Raw genomic sequence first — 27,537 nt, 5'->3', positions numbered from 1 at the left:
GATTCTTCCTCGAAATTGGCTTTTGGATCTACTCCCCCACACCCCCACTGTTACCTCTTAAAAAGCTGGCATGATCATATAAGCTCTCACCTGAAATAACACCACAACTTGCCTCATTCTACTCATCACCCAGAGGACAAAATCCATGTCCTCTCGCTGTTATACCAGGTCCTCTGAGACCTGCCCACCAGTCTCCCTTCTCTAAGCCTTATCTTTCCCAACATTCTCTGCTTCAACCCCCAAATACCTACTATCCCATGAAGCTCTCATGCATCAGGTATCATTTCCATCTTCTCTCTACTTGAGGTACGTGCCCCTCCCCAGGGCAGGCTGGTTGACTCACCTTTCCAACTGCAGTATAAAGATTCCTCCTTTGTAACATCTTCTAAGACTCCCCCTGGCAAAGCTCAGGGTTTTCTCCTCCATGCTCCTTAGAGTATATGAATACTTAGAGTATTCATTAAAACTGTGTCTGCTTGCAAGTCTTGTCTTTGAGGACACCTAGAACTCTCCTACATGCGGATGTTCCAGGAACAAGCCTAGAATACAGGTACTGCCTAGAAATGTCGACTATATGTTGTCACCTCCGATATGGCAATTGACACAACAACCTTAGGAAACAGGCAGGGTAAGTGTTGCTAACTTCATTACACGGCCGAGCAGTCTAGGGCACAGAAAGGTAACGTGACTTGCCTAGTAAAAGTGGGATGAGTAATAGGTACTCCTTCCACTAAACCACTGTGCTCCCCAAGCTCCTCAAAGCACAAACAGCTGCACCAACATTCCACATATGAACATCACTAACCAACTGAACAGGGATATGTAAATTAGTTAACTGGTGCTGAAATCAGACGTTAATGTGCAAACAAACAGGGACTTATTTGAGCTAAGTGGGCATGAATATGTAAATGAACTGGCTGCAATTCAGTAGATGTCATCACAATTCTAGGAATGAACATCCTATATTATGACTATTACAATATTCATGTAGCATTCATACATACTCTCATATATTACTGTAATATGGGCTTTTTGAGTTTAAAATTGTGGTGAAGCCAAAAGTAACTTGATGTATATTTTCATCCACACAGTGGCAAGCTGGAAATCAGATGTGAGCACACAGAACTCGGCGATCCCCATAAACAACCAAGCTGCCATTTGCAGTCCAAGCTGAGCAAGGTACTCTGGAAATAGGTTAGGCTGGTCCTTCACGATCCCGCCCTTACCAGTATCTCCAGCCAAATCTACCTTGCACAGCCTAAGACGCTACAATAGTTGCATTTAACACAGTTGTGTTTCCTCCAAAAATTTTAATAAAGGGGAATAGCCTTACCATTGGAACACCCCTCAGAAAATCCAGTATGTGATCACATTTAGCTTGTACTCAGGTGTAACAAGATTTTTACTTTCTTATCATCACCAAGACACCACTGGTTCTATCAGTTCTTAACCTCTTGCTACAATGAGCAATGGCCCAAGCCATTCTCAACGGCTTTGGTGTCCCCCTTACAAATGATAATCAGTAGCAGTCCGTATACACAAACTGATTTCCTTAATAGAAAAAGTTAGGGACGCCTGGGTGGGCTTAGTTGAGTGACTGACTCTTGGTTTTGGCTCAGGTCATGATCTCCAGGTCATGGGATCGAGCCCCATGTCAGGCTCCATGCTCAGTGCAGAGTCTGCTTGAGGCTTTTTCTCCTCTCCCCCTGCCCCCCCACTTCAGTGTTCTCTCTCTCTCTCATATTTTTTTTAAAGTTACATCCTTCTAACTCATGGTATGAAATGAGAAAAGCCTATATGCTCACACTTCCATACATTTATTCCTGCCATGTCCATTGCCTGAAATGCCCACCCCTTTTTATCTGCAAAGCTTCTCTTCATCTTCATCAAGCAGCCTGAAACTTAAATACTTATGAAAGCCTCCCTGCCTTCCCACCATTGTATACAGATCTCAGTTACAGATCTATAATTCCATCATAATGCGTAACACAGTGCTGGGATCACATGTCTGCATGCTGACTCAATCAGAATAGGGACATGTGGGTAGCTCAGCCATTAAGCACCTGCCTTCAGCTCAGGTCATGATCCCAGGGTCCTGGGATCGAGTCCCACATCAGGCTCCTTGCTCGGCAGGGAGTCTGCTTCTCCCTCTGCCTGCTGTTCCCCCTGCTTGTGCGCTCTCTCTCTCTCTCTCTGACAAATAAATAAATAAAATCTTTAAAAAAATTAATCAGGATATAAGCAGGGCTGCAAGTAGCAGAGAACCAAAATACCACAGACTTAAATAGGACCGTTTATTCCTGTCTCATGGAGAAGTCTGGGATGGTACAATGGCTCTGGTTATCAGAGGCCTGGCACTGCACAGTCTCTAACTCGAGCTGCTTCTATCTCATTGCTCTACCACCTCATCCGCATGGCCTAAGATGGCTCGCCACCACAGGTCATACATACTGTGCGTCAGAACACGTCCACTCACACTGGGCTGTGAGTAAAGGGACAGCCTCTTCCTTCCCTGTAAATATGAGACCCAGTTATAGTTATACACGTCACTTTCATGTACATTCTATTGGTTAGAATTAAATTACATGTTCATGGCTGGCTGCACAGAAGGCTTAGAAACGTTTCTATTTGGGGTGGCCATGAATATGGCTAAAAATCAGGGCTCTCTTCATGTGGAGGAGAGATAGAACAAATGCTGGGGGACAAGTGCCAGTCTCTGAGACATGGTCATGGTCCTTTTCTGCTCGTTTGACCTTCCAAGGCAAAAACTTGGTTCTGTTCATTACTGTATCCTAAAGGCCCTGCCCAGGACAAATACAGGTAATAAATCTGTACATACTCGATAAATAAATAGAAAGTCTAGAAAACGTAGGACACAAAAGTAGACTAGCTGCTGACCTCACCTGAAACTGGGTTCTGACAGGTTAGATGAGGCTGGGGGCAGGGAATTTGGCAGGGAGCACTCACTCCTGCTCCTGGAGCTGTCTTCTCATGAACTATCTGAGGGACAGTTGAAGTTCAGTAGTAATCATGGCTGTGGCATGGACCTGACATTGCAATGGACTGGGGCAGCCATGAACCAATCTAGCTCTCCCAGAACACTCCAAATTTCCTGAGGACTTTCCTGCAGGAAAACTACACTACAGGTGGTTGTGTCTCTGGAGACCTAAGAGGGCTTTTACAAATTATTGTATTTGTACTTTTTATGAAATGTATGATATCTGAATGTATAGGACACTAAGTACAGTTTAAAAAAATACAAAAGCATCTCTATCTCTTAGCTTAAGAAATAGAACAGTACTATTATCCTTGAAGCCTTATGCTCCTCTCTAATTATACCCTCTCCTACCCTTTCCAGAGGTGGCCTTTTTCCTGAGTTTTATGTTCATGCTCCCTCCCTTACCTTCTTCACATTGTCATACACAAGGATATATATGCCTCACGATATTATTGAGTCCTGACTGCTTCTGACCTTCATACAGATGGGATTCGACTATATATAATCTTTTGTGATTCCTTTCGAGATTCAACCAAGTTAATATACAGTACAGTTCATTCATTTTCATTGCTACGTAGTATTCTACTGCACGGCTAGGGCAAGACTGATAAATCCATTCTCCTGTCTATGGTATTTGAGTTATTTCCAGGTTTTTGTTATTCAAACAATGCTACTAGGAACTCAAGGGTCAGTCAGTTTTGCTTTCCACATTTCAGTTCTCAATGCACCCAAAATTTATTTTCCTAACTGATGAGTTTCAAATTCAACTTTTTTTTTTTATGGTTAATCAATTGTCTGACCATCCTTATTGACTCACCTGTGCCATCCCTACACATCTATAATATCATCTGTCTCCATATCAGTTTTCCTTTGTATAGCATGCTGATTCTGGGAGTCTTCAGTTTTGCAATGGTGCCTCGGGTGCTCCTCGGAAGAGAGGAACAGACGGAGCGGGGTCTGGGTGGGGGGGCTCTGGAGTCCTGGACCCCATTTAGTGAGGCCACCTCCCCCTCAGACTGCTTTCTACATTCAACACTGAAATAAAACATACAGAAAACAGGTTCTAGGACTAAAACAATGAATTTGAAAAGTACTAGATTAGGGGCGTCTGCATGGCTCAGTCGTTTAAGTGTGTGCCTTCAGCTCGGGTCATGATCTCAGGGTCCTGGAATAAAGCCCCAAGTCTGGCTCCTTGCTCAGCAGGGAGTCTGCTTCTTCTTCTCCTTCTGCCCTTTCCCCACCTCGTGCTCTCTCTCTCTCTCTTAAATAAATAAAATCTTTTTTAAAAAAAGTACCAGATTATGAGCTCCAAGGCACCTGCTACCATTAAAATCTACTATTTTCTTTTCTAGATCTCATACTACATGCATGCGGATGTCAATTTCTTTTGAATTCTGATAACAGATCACTTCAGATAAGCATTTCTAACTATTAATATTCCTGAAAGGACTCAAGCTTCATTCTGAAACATAAAACTATCTTACGAATTGTGTCTTACTGGGACAATGATCAAGTTGTTCTCTGGCATTCTCATTAGTCTAACACTTACTTTCCCCACTATAGACCATAAATGTTTCTCGTCTTCTCTATTTTCTAAAATAGCTCAAGTCAAAATTAGTTGCATCATATAAACTACTAAATTTGGCAAAAATATAATTTCTTACAGTCTTAAAGAAAATCTAAGAAAACGAGCAAAGCTGTTATTTTACATTAATTAAAAAATTAATGAGCCAAATGATAAAAAAATATGACAGAAGCTAACTTTTAAATTTTCCTAATACATGTTAGAAATTTGTCATTTTTTCATATTTTTTATTTGAAAAAAAGCTTTTAACTCCAGTACTATATAAAGAGAAACGCCTATGTATCACTTTAATCTCAAATACATATCTCATTTAACAGTATTCACTCTTTCCCACATCTGCATGGGTGAATGAGTACATGGGTAGAACAAAGGATTCTTAAAAATAAGCTTATAGGTCATCAACTAGTTCTGCATGATGACCAAGGATCATTTCTCAAGAGTGAGGTTCACAGGCTTTCCTAAGGCTTCGTGACAGCTGTTTCGCACTCTCAAGACCCACTGTCCATCCCATGACCTCCAGGCTCCTCCACACGGCTAGTATCCCAATGGTTTGTCCAACAGGACTTTGTATGAACTAGAATTCTTCAGAAAACAAACCCATGTCATAAATTAGACCCAGAAACAAAGAATATTTTTAAATAAAATGAATATCTACATTGCAATGATTATGGCAAAGAGGTAATACAGTCAGAGACAATCTCGGCATAAAAATACTTTTATTTCCTAAATGATTTGAAATAATGCATTAGTCTATTCATGACCTGAGGAAAATATATTTATTACTTACTACTTCTTGGGAACATATAAAGAAATTAGCATTTATAAAAATTCTATTATAATTTCATTATAAGACAAATCTTACACAGGAGGAAGTTAAGATCAGTCTTTTTAAAAAGCAAGAACATAAATATATAAAAGGAAGGGGAATCCATTTTTATTATGTTAGAACCTAAAACAGAGAGATAACTATGAAAGATTAAGGTTATCTTGAAATAATTATATGCAATTTTAAGAAGAAAAAAATGTATTTTTTCATGTCCCCTGCATATTGCTACATAGTTATTAACAAAGTCATTACACAAAATTTAAGACTACAAAGAATTTTCTAATCGTATTTCAAGATATAAAGCTTTACAAGAGCTTCTTATGTTTAAGGCTGTGGAACAAATGTGCAGGATGAGTATAAAATTGCTGTACCTCACTTCAGCCAAAATGTCCCTGAAAATGTGTGCATAAATGGAATCTTGCTTTAAATGCTCCATTATAGAAAAGCTTGCTATTTGAGAGACTTCTATTATAAATCCTTTTGTAAAAAAGGATAATCTGCTCATGGTTAATGTATTTCAAATATCACCCTACCTTAAGGCGAGGTACCTCCAAACAGATTAATTACATATGATATCATTAGGTATTCACAACCCCAGTCACCAACAACCCATTAGAGAGAAAAACTCAGAAAATTCAGGTCAGTCACTATAAGAGCCCAGTTTTCCCTGATGCCAGTGCTTCCATATTTACCATGTAAAGCAAATCCTCTTAGAGAAGTCAATTCTCAAGTGGTTGGAGCTTTACAGAATATTTTAATGTCAGGGCTATAGAAATGCCACTCATTAGACTAATGGGAATAAAAATAGCACTCTAAAGGTAGTATTATTGAGTACAAACAGAAGTACTAAGTAGCCCCAAGACAGAAAAGAAACTGTAAGCAAAACTGAGTAATACATTTCTACTTGGATCATTGACAATTACTGTGCTCTAGCCATTCGTGAGTTTTATTATCTTAAAAATGAATGAAGGAGACAAATCACAGGACTCCTGCTCTGTATATTAAGCCTCCCACTAGGCTTTCTCATGTAAGTAGGCCTGTGCCTACAAACAAGGAGATACTGAGGACAGCGCCTCCTCCCTCCTATACTTTTTGAGTGCTTAATTCAAGCCAAGCATTGTCACAGGCACTGGAATGCACTAATGAGTAAGACTTCAGAGGCAAGTGCAGAAACTTACCAAGTGAGAAAGATATATAGAAATTAAGTATTATGAGGAAAATTTTTTAAAAATGTGAGAAAGAATGATAGGATGGTGGTAGGGAGTGGGTAGGATGCTAGAAGAGGTCAGGAAACAATAACCAGATTTGGGCAGGAGACCCAATCTGGAAGTCACCTGCACCTAGGCACTAAGCAAAACTCAATCTGGGCTGAGATATTGGGGGGAGTCTAGAGAGTGAGCACAGGTAAGGTCCCAGCACCAAACCTTGAGACACTCCAACATGTGGAGGAAAAAAGGAACATGGCTGGCCAGAAGATCAAGTGAGATGAACACAGGGAAGCAAACACTGAATCCGCCAAGATGGGGATCGCTGGTGACCTTGAGAGGAGCCAAATCGGGGGAACAGTGAGACTGGAGGGACCAAGAAAACAAGAGATAAACAAGTGGGTGCAGTTCTCCCAATTCCACGATGTTGAATTTTTTAAAGCACCATTTTAATTTAAATCAATTACAGCTATTCTGGTTTTTCCAGAGTTTTAATTGCACAGGCAAATGAGAAAACCATGGCACAGTGGGACCGAGTAATATAAGAGCTTATTTTGGTCATGAGTACCAGTATTTTGAGGCCTTTTTAAAAAAAATGCTTATGAGAGGGGCACCTGGGTGGCTCAGTGGGTTAAAGCCTCTGCTTTCGGCTCAGGTCATGGTCTCAGGGTCCTGGGATCGAGTCCCACTTCGGGTTCTCTGCTCAGCGGCAAGTCTGCTTCCCCCACTCTCTCTCTGCCTACTTGTGATCTCTGTCTGTCAAATAAATAAATAAAGTCTTTTTTTTAAAATTTTATTTATTTATTTGACAGAGAGAGAGAGATCACAAGTAGGCAGAGAGTCAGGCAGAGAGAGAGGGGGAAGCAGGCTCCCTGCTGAGCAGAGAGCCCGATGTGGGGCTCGATCCCAGGACCCTGAGATCATGACCTGAGCCGAAGGCAGCGGCCTAATCCACTGAGCCACCCAGGCACCCCTAAATAAATAAAATCTTAAAAAAAAAAAAAAAGAAGTAAATCTTCCAACTCAAGAATTAAAAAAAAAGAAAAAAAATGCTCCTTAGATAGTGTTCATCAGTTACCTTATTCCCCCAAAGAAGCCCGCATTAAACCTGAGAAGCCATATTCAAGCTAAATGTTCGTTAAAACTACTATCTTTCTAACCTGTGGCACGGATGCCTAAACAGCACAATGGAGCAGTGGAGATGCTCAAAGCAACAGGACATCTCTGATTAATGGAGACACACAAGTTCGATTTCCACCTGTTCTCTTGCACACTTTGAAAGAGCATCCCCCCCTCCTCGGCCCAGCTGCCAATAACACACTGGCTAATGAACCATCTGCACCTGAACGGAGCCAACTGAGATGGGTTGATGATACCAAAGAAATCTCATTTCTATGTTCTTTGCTCCCCTTGTGTGTTGTTGAGTAACATTTTTAATTGTGTGATGAATTGAAAATGTTGGGAGAAACTTAACTTTTATAAAATGTGAGCTTTCTAATGTGACTTTGATGGTCTTTCTGGTGGATTTTCTTTGCCACAGAAGGAAAAGTTGACCCCTGAACCAAACTACTGGCAAGTGAAGGCCGCAGCTCTGTGGCTGTGAGAGGAGAGACAAAGTCTTCTGCCAGCCCCTCGGGACTGGACTGAACTACTTGCTATTATACCTTTCCAAGGATAAACTGAAATGCTGATCTCACTATGGTCCGGGGACAAGTCAGATGAATAGAGTAACTGAAAAAGGCTGGCTGGTTTTTTAATGGAAAATAGGTGTGATTTTCCCCTTTTCCTGCTGAACTGTTAAAAGCATTCATCAGAGACACTTCTGCTCCTCAATGAAATACCATCAAACTTTTACAGAAACTCGTCAGTGGAGCTCTTCTCTCACCATGCATGTGATCTGTCAGCTCAGCTAAAATTATTTTTTAATGATTATTATGAACATGAGATGTTTGCTGACTACATTCTTCCTTGTAACCGGAGATAAATCCTATTTTGCTGAACACTGGTAAGTGAAATATACCATCACATATAGTTCCATAATTCAATTAACTTTCTGAAAAATGAGAAAGTTCCCAGTTACAGAGATTCTTCAATAAACCACCCTCACAGAATAAACTTTCTCCATAATGTAGTTGGATTTGGACATGTTTCTCAATTATACACAGCAGTCCTGTCCTAGGCCAGACAGCTCAGTGGCAACTTAATGAAGCTACGGAGGACTGCAGAGAACAAAACCAGATCTACACACAACCTCTCCTTCTCCCTAACTTAAAAACTAACCGAACCTCCGAAGCCAATACTGCCTCTCAGTGGCCACATCTCCCTTCGGGGCCCTTCCTGTCTCTCCGCGTTGAGCTCTCTATCCCACGTTTGATGTCAACCGCCCTCATTGGTTCTGTCGCTGGGTCAGTCATTATTTACTAAATATTTACCATACCAGGCCCTGCACTAAGGATAGTAAATAAAACAGTATTTCTCTCCTGAACTTAAGAGTTTCATGGTACACTCAAACAAGTAAGCACTGATCGTGGGGTGGGGGACACTTAGTCATCAGACTAAGTGACAACTGAATTTAGGTTGGAAAGTGGAGTAGATTTAGCTAAAGAGACAAAGAGAAGGACGACAAAAGGACGACAAAACTGAAGTGACAGGACGACCGAGAACAAGGGGGCTGGAGGAGGAGGAAGACCTAACACTCCCTATTTGGTCAGCACTTTTCTAAACACTGCGCATCACCTACCTCAACGAAGCTTTCATAACAACCTCGTGAGGTGGGTACTGTTATTTCCGTCCCCATTTACAGGTAAGGAAACAGAGGCAAAGAGGTTATGAAACTAGTAAATGGGGAGCTAGATTATAAGGGTTGGCAATCTGGGCCCTGAACCCTCTCCTCGTCGTCACTGCTTTGCTCCAGGGTCTCTCCAGAGATCGTGGACCACCGGGGCTACTGGTGGAAAAGCCATTCTGAGTGGCTGGGAGCACAGAGAAGAAGAGAGTCTACCATCAGTCATCTGTCTTGGTTGACTAATTATGCTCGAATCTGAATGAATGACAGGTTGCTCTGTTGTCCCGTTAACTATGTGGTCTACCTTTTCATCTCTACGTGTCAAACGAAAGGCATCCTTGTGGCGGGGATGTTGTATGAAGGGAGGCGGCGCATGTGTCAGGGCAGGGGGTATGCAGGAAGCCTCTGCTCTTTCTCCACTCAGCTTTGCTGTGAGCCTAAAACTGCTCTAAAGCATTAAGTGTACTGATGAGTAACAAGCGGAATGATCTAAAAGAAAAAAAGAAAGGCTTGTTTTGTCCCCATTAAAGAAACTGCATGTCCTACAAACCAAGTGGAGAAAAACTACGGAGGTAAATGTAAAATTTCGTGATGTTAACTCGACAATTACAGTAAGGATACTGCTTAGGGAGGATCGCTCTAGCCCTGACCGATCAGCTGCAGCCCGAGTGACAGTTCGGGTACGATCAGTCCTACAGGAACGTGGGCTCAGTCACCAGCATTTGTTCCAAGCTTCTCAGTCCACCCCACACTGCCATGAAGCAGCTGCTTGCTAGAGCCTGGGTCACCTTCCGCCTTCGCTCCTTGACATGCTCCAATCCTAACTACCCCCTGTACCCATGTAGCTCATGCTTCCAACAATGTAGAGCAACGCTACTACTAAATAAAATGTTGGCAGGCTACTTTCCTTTTCCTTATATCCTCAAACACATTTCTAGGCTTTTAGTTCTGGTAACTCTACCCATGAGCTGTGGGATTATTACTGTGGTATAGGCATGAGAGAGCAGAGTAGCCATCTTTGGAAAAATTTACAGGTATTTAGATTAATAATAAAGGTGGAGGTAGAAATGGCTGGGTGGTAGTCTTTAAATCCAGAAAGTTCTGGCCAGTTGCTGCATAGTGTTTTGAAACCTGATAAATCCTGAAGACTAAATATTTAATTGTGTAGGCTACTCACTGCAAAATATTTCAAGTGCCTCTAATGCATCCCCCAAATGGAAGGGTTCTCATGCATCCCTTATACAGGAAGCCTATAGTTTTAAAATAATTTAAATCATCACTCCCTTCTCTCACCTTCCCGAGCATTTTCATGTACATCATCTACGTGGCTGTTAGCCCTGACTTCCTGGCACTGTTACTGATATTCATGCCTTACTTGCATAGCTGGATCTTAAGTCTTGATCTTTTCTTCCCTTCTATTCAACCTCCACTCCCTTCGATGCCTAGAATGGCAGGCACTCAGCAGGACTACATAAATCTTTCTAAACTGATTGCATTTACCATGATTAGCATCCTTCTTGTCACAGAAGAAAATGTTATTGGATTTTTAATTTAATAAAGTTTGCTTACGATTTATTTTCTCAAGGATTTTCTTCTATAGGTTACACCTCTTTAGGAACGACATATGGGTATCAAATACCCTGTATATCAAAGCTAGCTTGATTACAACGTCTCACTTAGAGACACCTTTCTTCCCTTTAAATAATGACAGAGGCTGCATTTACCCTTCTCCCAATCCCAGGTACTCCTGCTACATTCTAGAAGGTATGGAAAGCACAAGTGTAACAGTGACAGCCACAGAAGACTGGCATTCCCCAAGACTGTGACTGGACTTGTGTCTGCCATGTTTAAGCACGAAGAGACTGACCTCCTATCTTAAGCTTTGAGTTCTCACTTGACTGGTAGCAGGTCTATAAAATCTGTGGCCATGGCAATGGCTTTAGCTGCCTGACAGCCGATGTTGGGAAGTAACAGAAGAAACAGTTTATCAAGTCTTTAAACCTTTGCTATCTTGAAGGAATCCTGTGAAGGCAAACTGCAAGTTCATATGTGCCCGACACTTCAGATCTTCCTCCAGAAACTCATTTTTCCAGAGAGGTCAATCACCTACCTTGGAGTTCTCCACTGCGACTGTAGAGCTCCCGCCTCTGCTCTCGCAAGTAGGCACTCATACTGATGGCATGGGAGGACGACTCGAACCTGTGAAGAGACGCAGGGTAAACCAAAAGGCAGTCACCCAACAGGCGGTGTCCAGCCACATAGTCCAAAAGTGTTCTACTCCAGTCTGTGGGGTGCTCCCTAATGCTCGCGGCCCCAAACATTCTGGCTCTCCCATGAAAGGGCCAGAGCAGGCTGCCACAGACCTTGATTTAGGAACAATATTCCTGGCTAACGCCCCCTCCACAACAGCCTTTGGATCATTTGCTCCTTCTTCATTTCAGCTGATGGAACTCTCATCTGTCGCCTCCAGACCCTCTGCCAGGATCCCTACACACATGCGATAAGGGTATCCTATGAAGTCATTCTAATGGGCTTCTCTCCAGTTCATAAGGCACCACAGAAATACTGGCTCCACAGGGCGGACATCTTGCTTCTTGAACTCCCCTGGTCAGAGAACTAGCACAGAAGGCATGCTCTAGCAACGCTGCTTCAGACACCAAACGAGGAAGGCATCAATGGTTTCTCCTTAAAAGTCCTCAAAAGCAGTACAATTTCTAAATGGTTTCTGACCTGCCACCTACAACACGAAATACTCTCCAAACTCTCAGGGGACAAAGTGTGTGTTCATCCCAGGAATCACTTCAGAGGTCAGCAACATGGAGGACAGGCGCCTGATATCGAGCAGGTTTCTTAAAGGCGAAAACAACCCCAGAATAAAAAAAAAAAAAAAAAAAGAAAGGAAAAAAAAATCACAGTTTTAAGAGAAACAGCAGGGAAGGGGGGGGTGGGGGACAGGTGAACCAAAGACCGTAGCAACAGTGAACCCTTTGACGTGTTAAGAAATTCCATTTCAGGCCCGTGATTTTTCAAAGTCAGAGGAACGGGCTGACAGGAAGAATCCTCCTGAGAAGGACTGCCGCTAAGTGGTCAACAGCAACATCACGGAAGAGCAACAGGGATAATGGCATAGGTTTCTGGCAACAGAAAAGGAACGCCACCACTTTCTTAATTACACCTTTTTTCCCCATTCTTTGACAAGGAAGATGAATATCAGTCTGAGGGAGACCCTTGGGTTTCTTGATCCTCTCCTCTGCACCCTGCCAAGAACTGAGAGGGCCCTCGCAGCCAGAAGGAAGGCAGAGCGTGCAGTCCTTCAAAAGTGCCACCTGCCAGTCAAGTGCCGGAGAGAAGTCGCTGACCTCCGGAGAGCATGCTGACAGCTATTGATCAAACATGGCAAGGGAAAAAGAAATGAACTCTTGAGCCAAGAATAGAGAGGCACACGGGCTAGAACGAGAACTTAAACACACTTAATTAACCTTGGCTAGGGGCAATTAAAGAGAGTAATAAAGTCCTTCACGGGTGTCATAAAAACAGATTACAGCTCACCCAAATCTTAATCCTTTATGACCTGATGCATTTTTGCTACTCAGGAAACCCTCTGTATGTTTGCTACAATTCACAGATTGCTAAAATTTTACAGTAAAAGAGGCCCTAGAGATGATATGGTCTCACTTCCTTATTTTATAGCCAAAGGCACAGAGATCCACTGCGACAGGAGACCTGCTCTGGTTTGCATGGTTCATTAATGGGAGAACCAAGACCAGAAGCAGGCAAATCTGTAAGAATGGTCTAATTCGGTGTGGGTGGTGAGTTTCTATTACTATGCAACAGTAGTGAATGTTTAACAATGACTTAAGTTCATTTATTTGGTTCCGATAATTTATATGTTTTTCAGTACCACAACTTTAGGATAGGCTAAAAATGTGGAAAAATGTACATGTGGCCTGAGGTTGAATGGTAAGGGTGATGGTTGAGAGCATGAAATCTAAACACCTTACAACCTGCTTTCTGCAGTACACCGAGATTTACCACAGGAAGAAAAAGAGAGAAAGAGAGGGAGAGAGAGAGAGAGAGAGAAGCACGCCAGAGAGCAAGCAAGCAAACAAGCCAGCGAAGCAAAAGCCCAAGGATTAGGCAGCATCTCGGGCCGTCTTCGTTAACCACGTTTTCTCTTTCACTACCTTCCCTGTTTGCTGCGAGAGCCCCCATTCTATCTGGGCATTCAGCTTCTTTGCTCCCTCTTCCAACAGCTGAATGCTGAGGAAAAGCGGTTCCTCTCCAGCCCACCACTATCACCGGAGAAGACCCCTGACTGTTTTAAGATAATCACTGTGATCTGCCAGGGACTGGTATAGGAATGGGCGTAAGACCTGATCCCAAGACCTGAGAGAAACTTGCAGGGGGTTTTGTCACTGGCAGAAAAGATTAATAAAGAGATAATTATTAATTTTAAAAAAAGATCTGAAATGGTATAGCCATTTTGTAAGACAGTTTGGTAGTGTCTCGCAAAGCTAAACATAATCTTACCATATGGTCTGGTAATCATTCTCTTAGGTAGTTCTCCACATGAACAGAAAACTTACATCTACACAAACACCTGCATGTTTATAGTGGCTTTCTTCACAATGGCCATAAATTGGAAGCCACCAAGGTGTCTTTCAACAGTTGAATGGAAAAAAACCAAGGTACATGTACACAATGGAATATTATTTAGCAATACAAAGAGATGAGCTATCAAGCCACGAAAGACACGAAGAACCTTAAATGCATATTGCTAAGTGAAAGAAGCTCGTCTGAAAAGTCCACACACTGTATGATTCCAACTATAACACGTTCTGGAAAAGATAAACCACAGAGATAGTGATTATCGGGGGCTCAAGGGGTGGGGAAAAGAGGGAGGAATGAGTGGAAAACAGGATGTTGAGGGCAGCAAAAGTATTCTGTATGATAACACGATGGTGCATATATGACAAGACATATTTAACAAGGTCCATAGAATGTACAACACAAAGAGTGAACTAGAAGGTAAACAACGCACTTTAGTTAATAATGATCAATATCAGTTCATCAGTTGTACCAAACGTACCAGACGAACGAATGCAAGATGTTAACATAAGTAGAAATTCTGAGGAAGGGGGACGTAAGAGAATTCTTTGTCTTGTCTACTTGATTTTTTTGTAAAGTGATATTAAAAAACAGTCTACTAATTTCAAAAACAAAATTTGCAGAAGAATCACATCCTTTCCTTGGCTTCACCATTATACTGGAGTGGGACCAAAGGCATGAAATGAAAGGGTTGGGTCCTTGAGGATGATGCACTGTCGGATTCCAGACTCCTCTTCATTCCTTCTTACTGCATGAGGTAAGAACTTTCCAATGGGGGCCTGTGTTACCTGTGGACTAAAGCATTTTAACTACTAGTGCATCTGTGCTCCGAACAAAACAGTAAAACATAAAAAAAGAATGCACTCAATACACAGAATGCATTTTATTCCAACGCAGGCACACTCAATCTCCTCTCCTCTAGATCACAAGATGAACGCCCTGTTGAAACTTCCAGTAGTGATTAAGAACTCTATGAATCTATGATATAAACAAATCTCAAAAGTGAATCAATAAAAGATACTGGAGCTTCAACCGTTCAAAAATAATGAATTCAAAACACAGAGATAATACTTCTGTAGTCACTTCATATGCTAAGATTTACAGGCACAACTGCTTAACCTGTTATCTCCCGACGCCTCAGAAGAACACATAGATCGACCAAGACTTAAATCCTGCTTCTACCAACTGCTAGCTATGTGAATTTACATAAGTTACTTAACCTCGCTTGGGTCTCACGATTTTATGTGCAAGAAAAGGATTAAAAATAAGACCCCGACCCATAAGGTTGTAATGAGTAGATGAGACAATCCATGAAAAAGGCTTCATGCTTTCGCTAGGACTTAGGATTCAGCGTTAGCCACTACCCCTGTTGCCGAAATCTGACATAATCTGAAAGCTGATGTATTTCATTTCATATAAAAGTCCCCAGAAACAACTGGCAAGTTTCATTTCCCTTCATTTTACATAAAACACCACAGAAATAAATTCCAAAATCTTTATTAAAAGTCCTAGACAGTCCACTAACCATATTCCAAAACAGCCATTTTCTCTTACAGAAAACAAAGGTATACAAAATAAAAAATACATTCACTTCCTATAAATTGCTTCAAATCAGTTTCCACTGGGTGAGGCACTGGTTGCTGAAACAGTAGAGAATCATCCCACTCGGATCAAACACTCCTGATGCCTGCTATCTTACCATCAGGGAGATACTTACTTAAAAAGAGAATTTTTTGGTCTTTGAGGTTTCTTCTTGGCAAAAAAGGCTGCAAAATCGCGTCCAGTGCTGGCATAACTTAGTTGAGCCGATGGTTCAGAGGCCGTACGAGTATTTTTCATATCCAAGTACTCAGTCAACAGCATCTGTGCAATCAGATAAACAGTTTAATGCACACATTTATGACGGGCTACTAAGAAAAGCAATTTAAAATGATGAAAGCCTCATCGTTGACATTCAGAAGTATATTAACCTAGCTATTCATACTTCTAGTTGGAGATCTAAGGAATGATTCAGTACAGACAGAAAGTCATCTATTTGCCATCTACACCCAAAACTGAGAATAGGATGTTAGGCATTTGATCATGGGGGTAAAGGGGAACATTTTTCTTGAGGTTCTGCTATGTGCCAGGTACTGTGCCAAGAGAGTTAACCAACATTTATAACCCTCATAACTGGGGCGCCTGGGTGGCTCAGTCATTAAGCGTCTGCCTTTGGCTCAGGTCATGGTCTCAGGGTCCTGGGATCGAGCCCTACATCGGGCTCCCTGCTTCTTCCTCTCTCACTCCCCCTGCTTGTGTTCCCTCCCTCACCATGTCTCTCTCTGTCAAATAAATAAATAAAATCTTAAAAAATAAAAAACCCTCATAACTGCCAATTGCAGCAATGTCAGCAGCAATGATGCAGTACTTACTGAGGGCTTACTATGTTGTAGGCAAGGGGCTAATTTCAATGTATTATCTTACTTAAAGTACAGCATTTGATTAAAGGAATTCTCAGGTTACAGATAAGGAAGTGGTTTAGGGATTGCAGCATGAACCCTGGGGGCCTCACTCAGGAGACCATGTCACACTCCTCACTCTATAGTGAAGGGGAATAAGTGACTCTGGTGACTCTAACAAACTCACTAAGAGGCACCATGAGCCACTGCAGGCTAAGAAGCGCTAACCTAGCCTGGGTGGCTACGACGGTTAAGCCTCTGCCTTCGGCTCAGGTCATGATCTCAGGGTCCTGGGATCGAGCCCCACATCAGGCTCTCTGCTCAGCGGGGAGCCTGCTTTCCCCTCTCTCTCTGCCTGTTTCTGCCTACTTGTGATCTCTCTGTCAAATAAATAAGTAAAATATTAAAAAAAAAAAAAGAGGCGCTAACCTACAAATAATTTCTAGGGCCACTGCTCATCTTGACAGCTTCAAAGCAAGAAAACCAACAGCTTTTTAAATCACAAGTGCCAATGGGTAATACTTATAAAATTGATCCCCTTTCAGTCTCAAGGAGGGGAGGGCTTGGGCTCGAATCAGCTGCTGTCTGTCTTTCTTTTAAAAAAAAATCATTTATTTACTTATTTTAGAGAGAGTGTGCACACAGGTGTGCAAGAGGAGGTGGTCAGGGGAGAGGGAGAGAATCTTAAGCAGGCTGAGCTTGGAGCCTGACACAGGGCTTGATCTCATGACCCTGCAATCATGACCTAAGCTAGAATCAATAGCCGGATGCTTAACTGACTGAGCCATCCAGGCACCCCAGCTGTTGTATTTCCAAGATGAGTGTTCTAAAAAGTTCCCACTGTTGTGAAAGAAAGTAGCAGATCTGGAAGAGAGATCACCATGGTTCCTAAGACTATCTAATGTGGGATTAAGTATATCAACTCATTTCTGTAATCACCTGCCACATTTAAAATTTCAGGATAATCAAGTGTTACAGAAGATGTAAGCAGGCACCTGGGTGGCTCAGTGGGTTAAGCCTCTGCCTTCGGCTCAGGTCATGATCTCAGGGTCCTGGGATTGAGTCCCGCATCGGGCTCTCTGCTTGGCAGGGAGCCTGCTTCCTCCTCTCTCTCTCTGCCTGCCTCTCTGCCTACTTGTGATTTCTCTCTGTCAAATAAATAAATAAAATCTTAAAAAAAAAAAAAAAAAGAAGACGTAAGCAAGCAATTCTACCCATGACTGAAATAAAAGCTTTGCAGAGACTCAGGTTCCAGTAAGTGTTTCTTCCTGTCTGCAGGTGTATATTCATTCATTTGCATACTCATTCAATAAAGCTTTGAGGACCATATTAAATGTTATCAGCAAAAGCATTTATGAACCACTCTGTGAGCATGATGCTGTCCCAAGTTTTAAAGCCAATTATGTCTGTTATGAGCACATTCGTGTTACTAAATACTTATTAAGTATCAGATATGTTCAGAAAATGACCCTAATTTGATCTTCCAATCTAGCAAGCCAGAGCTACTATGTATATTTTAGAGATGAAGAAACAGATTTAGAGGTTTGAGAGAGTAGCCTATATCTGTGTGTGGGTGCAGGAATTAATGGGAAATCTCTGTGTCTTCCCCTCGATTTTGTTGTGAACTTATGTATGTGGTCTTAAGGAAAAAAATAAATAAAACTAGCCTAAGGTCTTATAATTAAGGAACAACAGACCAGGATTTCAACCCTGGTGTAGCTGACTCTGTAGCCTGGCTCATCCCCACGACACTCTACTCTTACTGAAAGCATTAAATCTCCCAATGAGAAAGGCTATGGGTGGCAGCAAATAGACTTATTTAAGTTTCTATACAAAGGAGATTTCACTGGGAAACTATAAAACATATTAACAGATTGGTCAGTGTTTTTCTTAATATGTTTACGAGGCTACCAGAACATTATTCAGCACAGTGATACAGTAATACACTGACAAATACCATCTCTGCTAATATGTCATCCAAACTGCCCAAGAGGCAAGGAGAATATTAAATTGGGTCTTGACTTCAGTAACGACTCAACTGAGGGACTTGATGACTTCGTAGATTTGGCACTCAATTACTTGGTAGATCTAGAGCTGATGCTAATAGTTTGTGGGAATTTGTGACCAAGAAGGCTAGTAAACCAGAACAGAATTTCAAATTGATAGGCTCACAGAACGATGTCTATAAAGGAACTTGTTTTCATTCAAGTGTTGGTTTTAATACCAATCAGTATGACAGAAATAGGTTTCTACCAAAGCATGAAGATACACTAAACCAGGAATTCTTTTGAGGTATTGCTTCTCCTAGAATTCAATGGTTGGCCTTGTACAGTAAAATATTGACTCATCAGGGCCTACCTGATGAGCATCCTTAAAACTCAGGTAATTCAACATCGCCATTCTTTTTCTCCAAGTCAGTAAAGTCCTCCTAAATATCACCTCTTACTTTATTATCTAGTCTTATACACTGGCTTCTCCACTACTTTCGATAAACACATACTATTTCTACCTTCTTAACCAAAAATCTTGCTTTGGTCCTCATTCTCTATGATCTTTTTTCCCTTCTGTCCTTAGGTTCCAAACGTACAAAGAAGCCCTCACATGTATTTCTGTGACCATGATACAGTTCAGTCCTGACTTCCCTCCCATGTTCCAGTCCCACCTCTGTGACAGCACACTTGATCTTCTCTCACATTTCTCGGATGAAGTCAAGCCTAAATTCTGAGACCTAAATCCTTTTCCCATAAAATGGGTAATTCCTTCTATCTTCTTTCTGTGAGGGGTTTCTCGTTCTTACCAGCCTCTGGGTTTTTTTTTTTTCTTTTAAGATTTTATTTATTATTTATTTGACAGACAGAGATCACAACTAGGCAGAGAGGCAGGCAGAGAGAGAGAGGAGGAAGCAGGCTCCCTGCTGAGCAGAGAGCCCAATGTGAGGCTCGATCCCAGGACCCCGGGATCATGACCTGAGCTGAAGGCAGAGGCTCTAAGCCACTGAGTCACCCAGGTGCCCCCCAGCCTCTGGGTTTAAAACTTCAGAACAGTCCTTGGCCACTTCCCCTCACCTTTGTACCCATGCAGGAGTTAGTACCCTGGGGCATCAGTCTTTCCCAACTCTCTATTATTTTGTCCCCACCCATCCATTTCACAGCCATCAACTTCAACTCATGTAGTTTCTCTCACTGTCTGCCCCTGGTCTCTTCTTCCTCCAGTCCCTCCCATACACCACAAACAGAGTGGTTTTCCTAAAACCCTGTTGCCAATGCCACCTTAAGGCTATTTTGTCATCTGCACCAATCTGACCTTAGTATCTACTCCTGATCATATCTTAGTGTCCACAACATGAACCCAGCACTCAATCAGAATCAACTACTTACCTCTTCCCTGAATATACATGCCTGGGCCCTCTCATTTTTGGAATGCCTGGCCTAGGTTACCCTCTTTCCTCGATACCCTAACAAACCCATCCCCCAAAACCAATTCCAATGTTTTCTCTCCAATGACTCCTTCTCAAGCCACTTTAGGCCAGCTGTCCCCTTTTCTGAGCTCCTACAGTACCCATCTGATACACTGTTAAAGAAGTGTTCATCAAAAACTATCTGATGTGATGACTTATCATTTAAGGAAAAGACACCCGACCACCCCAATTTTTACAGTTCTTTACTTTCATCATAGAGCCATGAAACACACCAGAAAATGAAATACATATACAGTGAATCACTGAATTTTACAAAATGTGGTAGGAAGCCTTGATGTATATGTTTTTAATACACATGTTAGAAATATTCTCCAAAACAGAATGAGCCCTGTAAATGACCCTTCAGTATAAAAATCTATAATACAAGTGAAATAAAAAAGGGATAACTATGATTTTAATCAAAAGCTTTGCCATATTTGTTTCCTTCACTGTATTTGGTTCTTTTTCCTAATATCATTTACCACCAGCTGGAAAATACTGCATTAAAACAGGTAAAGTCTTATTTTGACACCAAACTGTAAAAAGTGTTTTTTTAATATCTCAAAGAACAAAAAAGCTCCTTTTTCTAAGATGCTTGAAATTTGTCTGAATTAGGCAAAATCGTCTACTACCAAGTCTTGACACAAACGTCAGACACCTGGTATTAAAATACAACCGTGTAATTTCTTGGTGATTCCACATCATTGTGAATAATGTACTCCATCTTCTAAATTGTACATAAACATTCTAAACCATTACCTATGGGTTCAAATCTCCATTTTTATGAGCAGAAATAAGCCACACACATTGTCTTTTGCCTGGGGAAAATCACCCAAGACTGGAATTCTGGAACATTATATGAGTTAGCAATCATATCTTATCCATAGAAAACCTACAGAAGATTATCCCATGTTCTTGTTAACTCTAAATTCCTTCATATCTTTTCTCTTTTTAAGTACAGGTAATTGCTATAATGAGAGTCAAAGTTTATGGGTCTTTTAACTTCAAAGGTATTAATTTGTAGTACCAAAGACAAGAATTATGAAAACATGGCTGGAAAGCACCAGAATATCCACAGATCCCAGGGATATTATGATTTACTATATCTTTTGAATACCTGGTATGCTGAATGGTTCTGTGATAGAAGCCAAGAAATATAATGCTTTAAAGAAAATACAAATTGGGGTGGTCTGGTATCTCTTCTGCTGTAATATTTGATTAGCAGTTGCAAAGATGCTAGTCAGAAATCTCATGATGTATAAAGCAGAGCCAAGATTTTGCAATTCAGAACTTGTTTAGCATTGGTAATATCATTCTAAATGAATCCCTCATTTACCATTCAACCTTCTTTATTTAAAATATTGCTTGTGGCTGCTTATGTCACACACCCAGAGTTTCCTAAAAATAAATATGGAATTTACCAGCTTATAGTGAACACATCTCCTGTCTTCAGCTTCTATGTTAATCTAAGTAGAAACATCCAGATCCTTCTAGGTAGTTAATATAGTAAATCCCTTTCACTAGCTTCCCAGCTTAGAAAATCCTTACCTCATCTAAAAATTGTTCCCCACCTACACAGTGGACTCTGGTTGCCATGCTTGTAACCATGGAACTTCACCCTCTCAGCCAGAGCCTACTCTACCGGGAGACAAGTCAACCCCCAATTAGGCCATCGGGTTCTCTTTCCCAGGAATGGATTAGTGGGATACAGTCTCTGTTGGTCAACGGAGATGAAAAGATATAAATTCTTTAGGGCAACCTTCTCATACTGTGTGGATGAAAAACCAAAGAAAGCCAATTTAGATTTATAGGTGGCAACCTAAGTTTTCCATAATTTACAGGTCTCAAATCCAGTTGCTAATAACATCTTATATTTTCTACTCTCTGGTTCCACAATATATCCCTTTGGCCTTTAATACATTTTCCTTATTTTTTTCTTATGATAGCTTGAATGGTTTTTTGTTTCTTCACCAAGACACCTATGGATAAATGACGACACACTTACATGTATCTAGTGGCATTTATATCACAATTTTTGCACAACACTGATATCTCATGATAATAAGAGGAGCAGTTTAAACAGATTTCAATCTGTGCACTAAGAAACCAATTCTGCTCACTACTAACTTCAAATGTTCCATGATTTTACAGCAAAGCCATACTGTACTCGTCCCACAGGATGAATCTGAAAATTAGATTGCTAATGACAGGAGCAATAATAAGGTGAAAAGAAATCACTGTGAACTCAGACTACTTCTATATTAAATACTATAATTTTCATCTTACTTTTCAAATGCAGATGTCTAGGAGTTTCTGTTATAGGCACAGCAAAGTAACTTCCTTTGGACTAACCCTTATACCGATAATAATTATAAAAGCTAAAAAGATCAGACCAAAAAAATAATAATAGTAATAATTTGAAGGCCATGGAGAGAAACCAAATTGGGCAGAAACTGGTAGCTTTGACTCTTGAAAGCAAACTAGTTGAGGCCTTCTGGTTTCTTCCCGGAGGGAACTTCCTACTTTCCATGGAGCAAGGGCAGAACCCAAGCAGAAACTACAGTCTCGATGGATGGAGGAGACAAGGCTAGGTCCAGGGACACCAGGACGTCCAGAATTTGAGAAGAGAAATCCAAAGAAGGGGGGTAGCAAAATCAAACTATTTCTTTGATTCCAGAAAATATAACAAAAACTGAAACAATATTTTAAAAATTAGGGCCATTAAAATTACTAAAAACTATCAGATTTCCCCCATGTATGTTGCTAGTGAATGAAAGGTTAATGACAAAGAAAAAAAAAACAGAAAAATTCAGTTTTTTAATGTAGCATTTTCATTTCCCTGTTGTATAAGGACTAAAATATTCTGCAGTAAGGAAACTAAAAGAAAAATAAACAGTCATTTTGCAAATGGAATGGCTGCCTGCTTAATTATACTCATTATCAATGGCAATTGTGTAATTAAAACCACTATTAGTATGATCTTGTGAATAGTTCCTTGGTGTTTAAAGAAAAACAAACCAAAAAATTCAATGAGCACACATGTGTTTTCTGGTCCTATACCAAATACCTGATCAGGAAAAACCTAGATCATGTTTAGCTCCCTGCCAACCACAACAGATGTGTTCTTAACAAAAAAAACCCAGTTAATATTTTCCAAAAAAGAGTTCTCATTTTTTTAATTAAACATATTTAATACCTAAAATATGCAAAGTATTATGTTGGATATAAAAACATGATTCAAAAATAAATCTTTTCTTAATATCAAAACAAATTTTACTATATATGTAAAATTTTATAAGTGTTAAAATTTGTAAAGAGTTAAAAGCCAAATCAATCAATCAGTCCTTCCCCTCATATGCTTATCTAGTGACAGACACACACATGAATGACTGCAATACAAGGGAAAGTGGTAAGCATCAAGACAAAGAAATTGCTATGAGCACTTATCAAAGGACAAAACTACTCCTAACTGGACAATGAAACAAGGTTTCAAGATCATGGCACACGTAAAGACATAAATAAAATCTTAAAACATCTAAAAGCCAAAAACCAAAATGGTGGAAGGAATAGAACATACCAAGAAATGGTGCTGGGGAAATTCAGAGTATCTTTAGCAGTGAGCAAATAGCTCAGGTAAGAACAAAATGAACAGTGAGAGACCTGGAAAGTTGGTAAATGGACAAAGTTCTCAGGATCTTTAACACGAGGCTCAGGTACTGAAGCCAATAAGAAAGTAAACGGCAATTAAAGGTTGTGAATAAGTCAGTAAAATGGTGATAAAAAATACTTTAAATAAATGAATCTAGCAGCTTATGAAATAATAGATTAGAAAGGAATGGTATTTGGGGTAAAATGAATGATTAAGGAAATGATGATTAAGGAAGTACTTAACACATGAAGAGAAAACCTACCAAGATAAAGAAAAAAAAGAAAAAGAAAAAGAAAAAGAGAGGGGCCCCTGGATGGCGCAGTCAAGCGTCCGACTCTTGTTTCAGCTCTGGTCATGATCTCAGGGTCTTGAGATCAAGCCCGGGGTCAGGTTCTGGGCTCAGCAAGGAATCTGCTGAAGTTTCTCTCCCCCTCTCCCTGTGCGTGCTCTCTCTCTCAAAATAAATAAATAAATCTAAGAAAGAAAGGAGAGAGAGAGAGAGAGAGAGAGAAAGGAAGGAAGGAAGGTAGGAAGGAAGGAAAAGAAAAGGAAAAGAAAAGAAAAAGAGGTTAACTAAAGTAGTGAGAATGGGATTGCACAATCAAGGATACATTTGAGAGTCAATGCAGAGGGGGAAAAATGAACAAAATTTAACCAGTTATTCTGCAAAGGAAAGAGGAGGAGAAATAAAAGAATAACCAAAAGATTGCTCATCTGAGGAAAGAAAATCCTGTGGTTCCATGAACAATAACTAGGAACGCAGGAAGAGTCTGTTTCATATAGACAATAAATTTAGTTTGAAATATACTCCCTTGTGAAGCATATGAATATTCATATTCATGTGTACCCTCAAATGCATAATTGTGAAAGGGGAAATAATGCTGATGAAATTTCCATGATTTATACATTAATTAACTTGCATTAGGACCATTAAGTATATTTCTATACAGTCTCTGAAGGACACTTTGAAGGACACATGCCCTTGAATATCTGTAATGTGATTTTATCCTATAGTATTGCTTAAAACAGCTTTGTTGAGGTATAATATATGTACCATGAAATTCACCCACTGTAGTGTATGGCTTATTGATTTTTAAGTGACTGTATACAATGTAACCACCATCACAATCATTCTAGAACACTCCTGACACTGCAAAATTTCCCTTATATTGTTAGCAGCAGCTCTTCCATAGAGCCTTTCATCAGGTTGAGGAAGTTCCTTTCTAGTCCTTGTTTGCTAAAGTTTTTTGTTTTTTAATCATCGTTGGGTGTCAAGTGCTTTCCTGTGTCTACTGAGATGATTAAGTGGGTTTGACCCTTCATTCTATTAATAATTATGTATTACACAGATTTTTTTATAAATCCCACTTAATCATGGTGCATAATACAGTTTTATATTGATAGATCCAATCTGCTCGTATTTTGTTCTAGAATTTTGCATCTATGGTTAGGAGGGATATTGCTCCATACTCTTCTGTGATCTTTCCCTTTTTTATCAGGCTGATACTAGCCTCACAGGATGTGCTGGAAAATGCTCTTTCATTTCTCTGTTTTCTAAACGAGTTTACAAAGGATTGGTATTATTTCTTCTTTAAATGTTTGATAGCACACCGGTGTGGCTTCTCTACCTGGAGGACTCTGGTTTTTCTTTTATTTCCCATAATCTCTCACCCATTTGCTCAGCCCCCAACCCTCCTCCCCTCTGGAACCATTGGTTTGTCCTCTGTACCTATGGGAGTTTCCAGTTTTTGTTTTTAGGAAAATTTTTAATTACTAATTTGTCAGAGGACAATTCAGATTTTCTACTTCTTAAATCAATTTTGCTATTTTGTGCCTTTCTAAGATTCCTCCACTTCTTTTAATTGCCTAATTGGTTGGCATAAAGTTGTTTATAATATTCCTGTATAAGCTTTTTAAATTTCTTTAAGGTATGTGGTAATGTCTCTTCTTTCATTCCTGATTTTGATACCTTCTAATTGCTCAATCGAGCTAAAGATTTATCAGTTTTGATCTTTTCAAAGAATCTGCTTTTGGTTTCATTACTTTTTTTCAATTGATCTTCTGAGTTTTACTTCACTGATTTTTACTTTTGTCTTTATCATTTCCTATTTCTGCTTGCTTTGGATTCTTTTTCTCCTTTTTTCCAGCTCTTAGGGTGCAAAGGGACATGGTTGATTGTAGGTCTTTTTCCTTTCGCTCATGGTATATTTAGAAGTTAGTTGCTTTACTTCCAAATGTTTATTAAGAAGATTCAAACTTTCCTCCTGTTATTTAATTCTCTTGTGGCTAGAGAACAGACTTATTCCATGATCTGGTGTACGCTCAAGTATGTCACTGTGCAATAGTTTCTGTTCCAACAGTGTGGGGTACAGTGTACCTTATCCATCAGTTTCACTCAAGATGCTTAACCCTGTTGTTCAAGTCTTATGTTTTCTGTCTAGCTGTTCTATCAATTATTGAAAAAAATAGTACTGAAATCTCTAACTTTAACCACTGAATTTTCCACTCCTTTCCATTTTGTCAGTTTTTCCTCCATGTATTTTGGACCCTATAATATTTGGATGGTTATTTTTAACTCACTCAGAAAAAACAGAAGACAAATAAAAGAAACCATGCCAGAGTAGCACATAGAAGTGGTCTCAACACCCCAAGGCACATTTCTATTTCGATATATTCTCTGCCCACTTCATTCAAACATATTTTAAAGTTCATTCTACCTATTTCTGTCACTTTCTCCCTTTTCCTCAAACTTGACTACCAAGCTCCACGACTTTCTAAACACCACTACAAAGTAAAACTTCAGCGACTGGTTCAGCTTTACTCTGCAGAAGACTAAGATGTTTCCTCACACTATGTTAATGATCCCTTTTAACATTACAGGACCTTTCTCAGTCTCCTCGATTTCATTTCAATGATGTCTCCTCTATTTAACTTACTTGCTCCTTTGGAAATACTCCCATCTCCATGGTCTCCAACTTTGAATCCCCCTCTCTGACCACAATATCCTATTTCCTCCCAACTAATACACACCTTTCCCTTCTCAGTTTGGGCTTGAATTTGGGAAAGACTGGTCTGCATATTAGAATCACCCTGAAAACCACTTTAAAAATAAAGATTAATGTGCCCCACGTTAGAAACACAAAATGAGAGGGTGATATGGAAATGCAGGAAATGTGTGCTTGAAAAGGGCTCTACAACTCAACTAGCTGTATGACCTTCACAGGTTGCTTCATCCAGCTAAGCCTTGTTTCCCTCATCTGTGAAATAAGGGTAACAGGATCTACTCCCTAGAACTAATATGAGAATAAAAGAAAAAATACATAAAATGCTTAACACATAACAGACTGTTATTATCTCTGGGGATGAGGCTCAGAAAATCTGCTATGGCTTTTTTTAATGCATCCCAAGAGCCATGTAACTAAGATATTATCTCCCTGTGCCTTAGAACTTTGGTTTTCTCAACTGTAAAACAGAAGGAATGATATCACCTGCCCCAAGGAACTAGCATCAGGAGTGAGTGAGTTAATGCTATCAATTACTTAGAACATTGCCTGGAGCACAGCAATGTTTATTTATTTATAAATAAATAAACTTTATTTATATAAACTATAAATTTTTATTTAAAAAGTATATAAATATACTTTATTCATTAAGTAAATAAAATATCACTACATCCTCATCATCTTCCCACTGTTATCCCTCTTCTCTTTCTTCTTTCCTCTTCCCTTTCTCTCTCTAATAAAACCTCAAAGGCTAAGTCTAGGTTTCTGCTAGTATTTACTCTCCAGACTTCTGGAACACTTTCACTTCAGTGAATCTGACTACCACACTGTCCAAACCAATCGTTTGCATGCTGAATTTCCTTACTCTTTGTTCTTGTTCTCTTCCATTCCAGTTACTTCGGCATTTCAGATCACTCCCAGGTCTCCCTCTACCAGCATACTTTCTCTCAAGTTCTACAGATGCACTCCCATCGTCTGCAAGAG

General features: G+C 40.2%; 1 protein-coding gene across 1 annotated transcript in view; it reads right to left on the bottom strand.

Moving 5' to 3' along the window:
- The window catches only part of EXOC4 (exocyst complex component 4), a 721,703-nt gene that overhangs the window by 511,054 nt on the left and 183,112 nt on the right, over positions 1 to 27,537 (bottom strand). Inside the window, exons 8-9 of the mRNA XM_080818086.1 lie at positions 15,725 to 15,870; positions 11,510 to 11,598 (exon numbers count right to left, since the gene is read on the bottom strand). Of these exons, the coding sequence (XP_080674212.1) occupies positions 11,510 to 11,598; positions 15,725 to 15,870 (235 nt within the window). The remainder of the gene's footprint in view (positions 1 to 11,509; positions 11,599 to 15,724; positions 15,871 to 27,537) is intronic.

The sequence above is a fragment of the Martes martes genome, assembly GCF_963455335.1.
Source record: "Martes martes genome assembly, chromosome: 11".
Classification (NCBI taxonomy): Eukaryota; Metazoa; Chordata; class Mammalia; order Carnivora; family Mustelidae; genus Martes; species Martes martes.
This window is presented reverse-complemented; position numbering and strand designations above follow the sequence as displayed.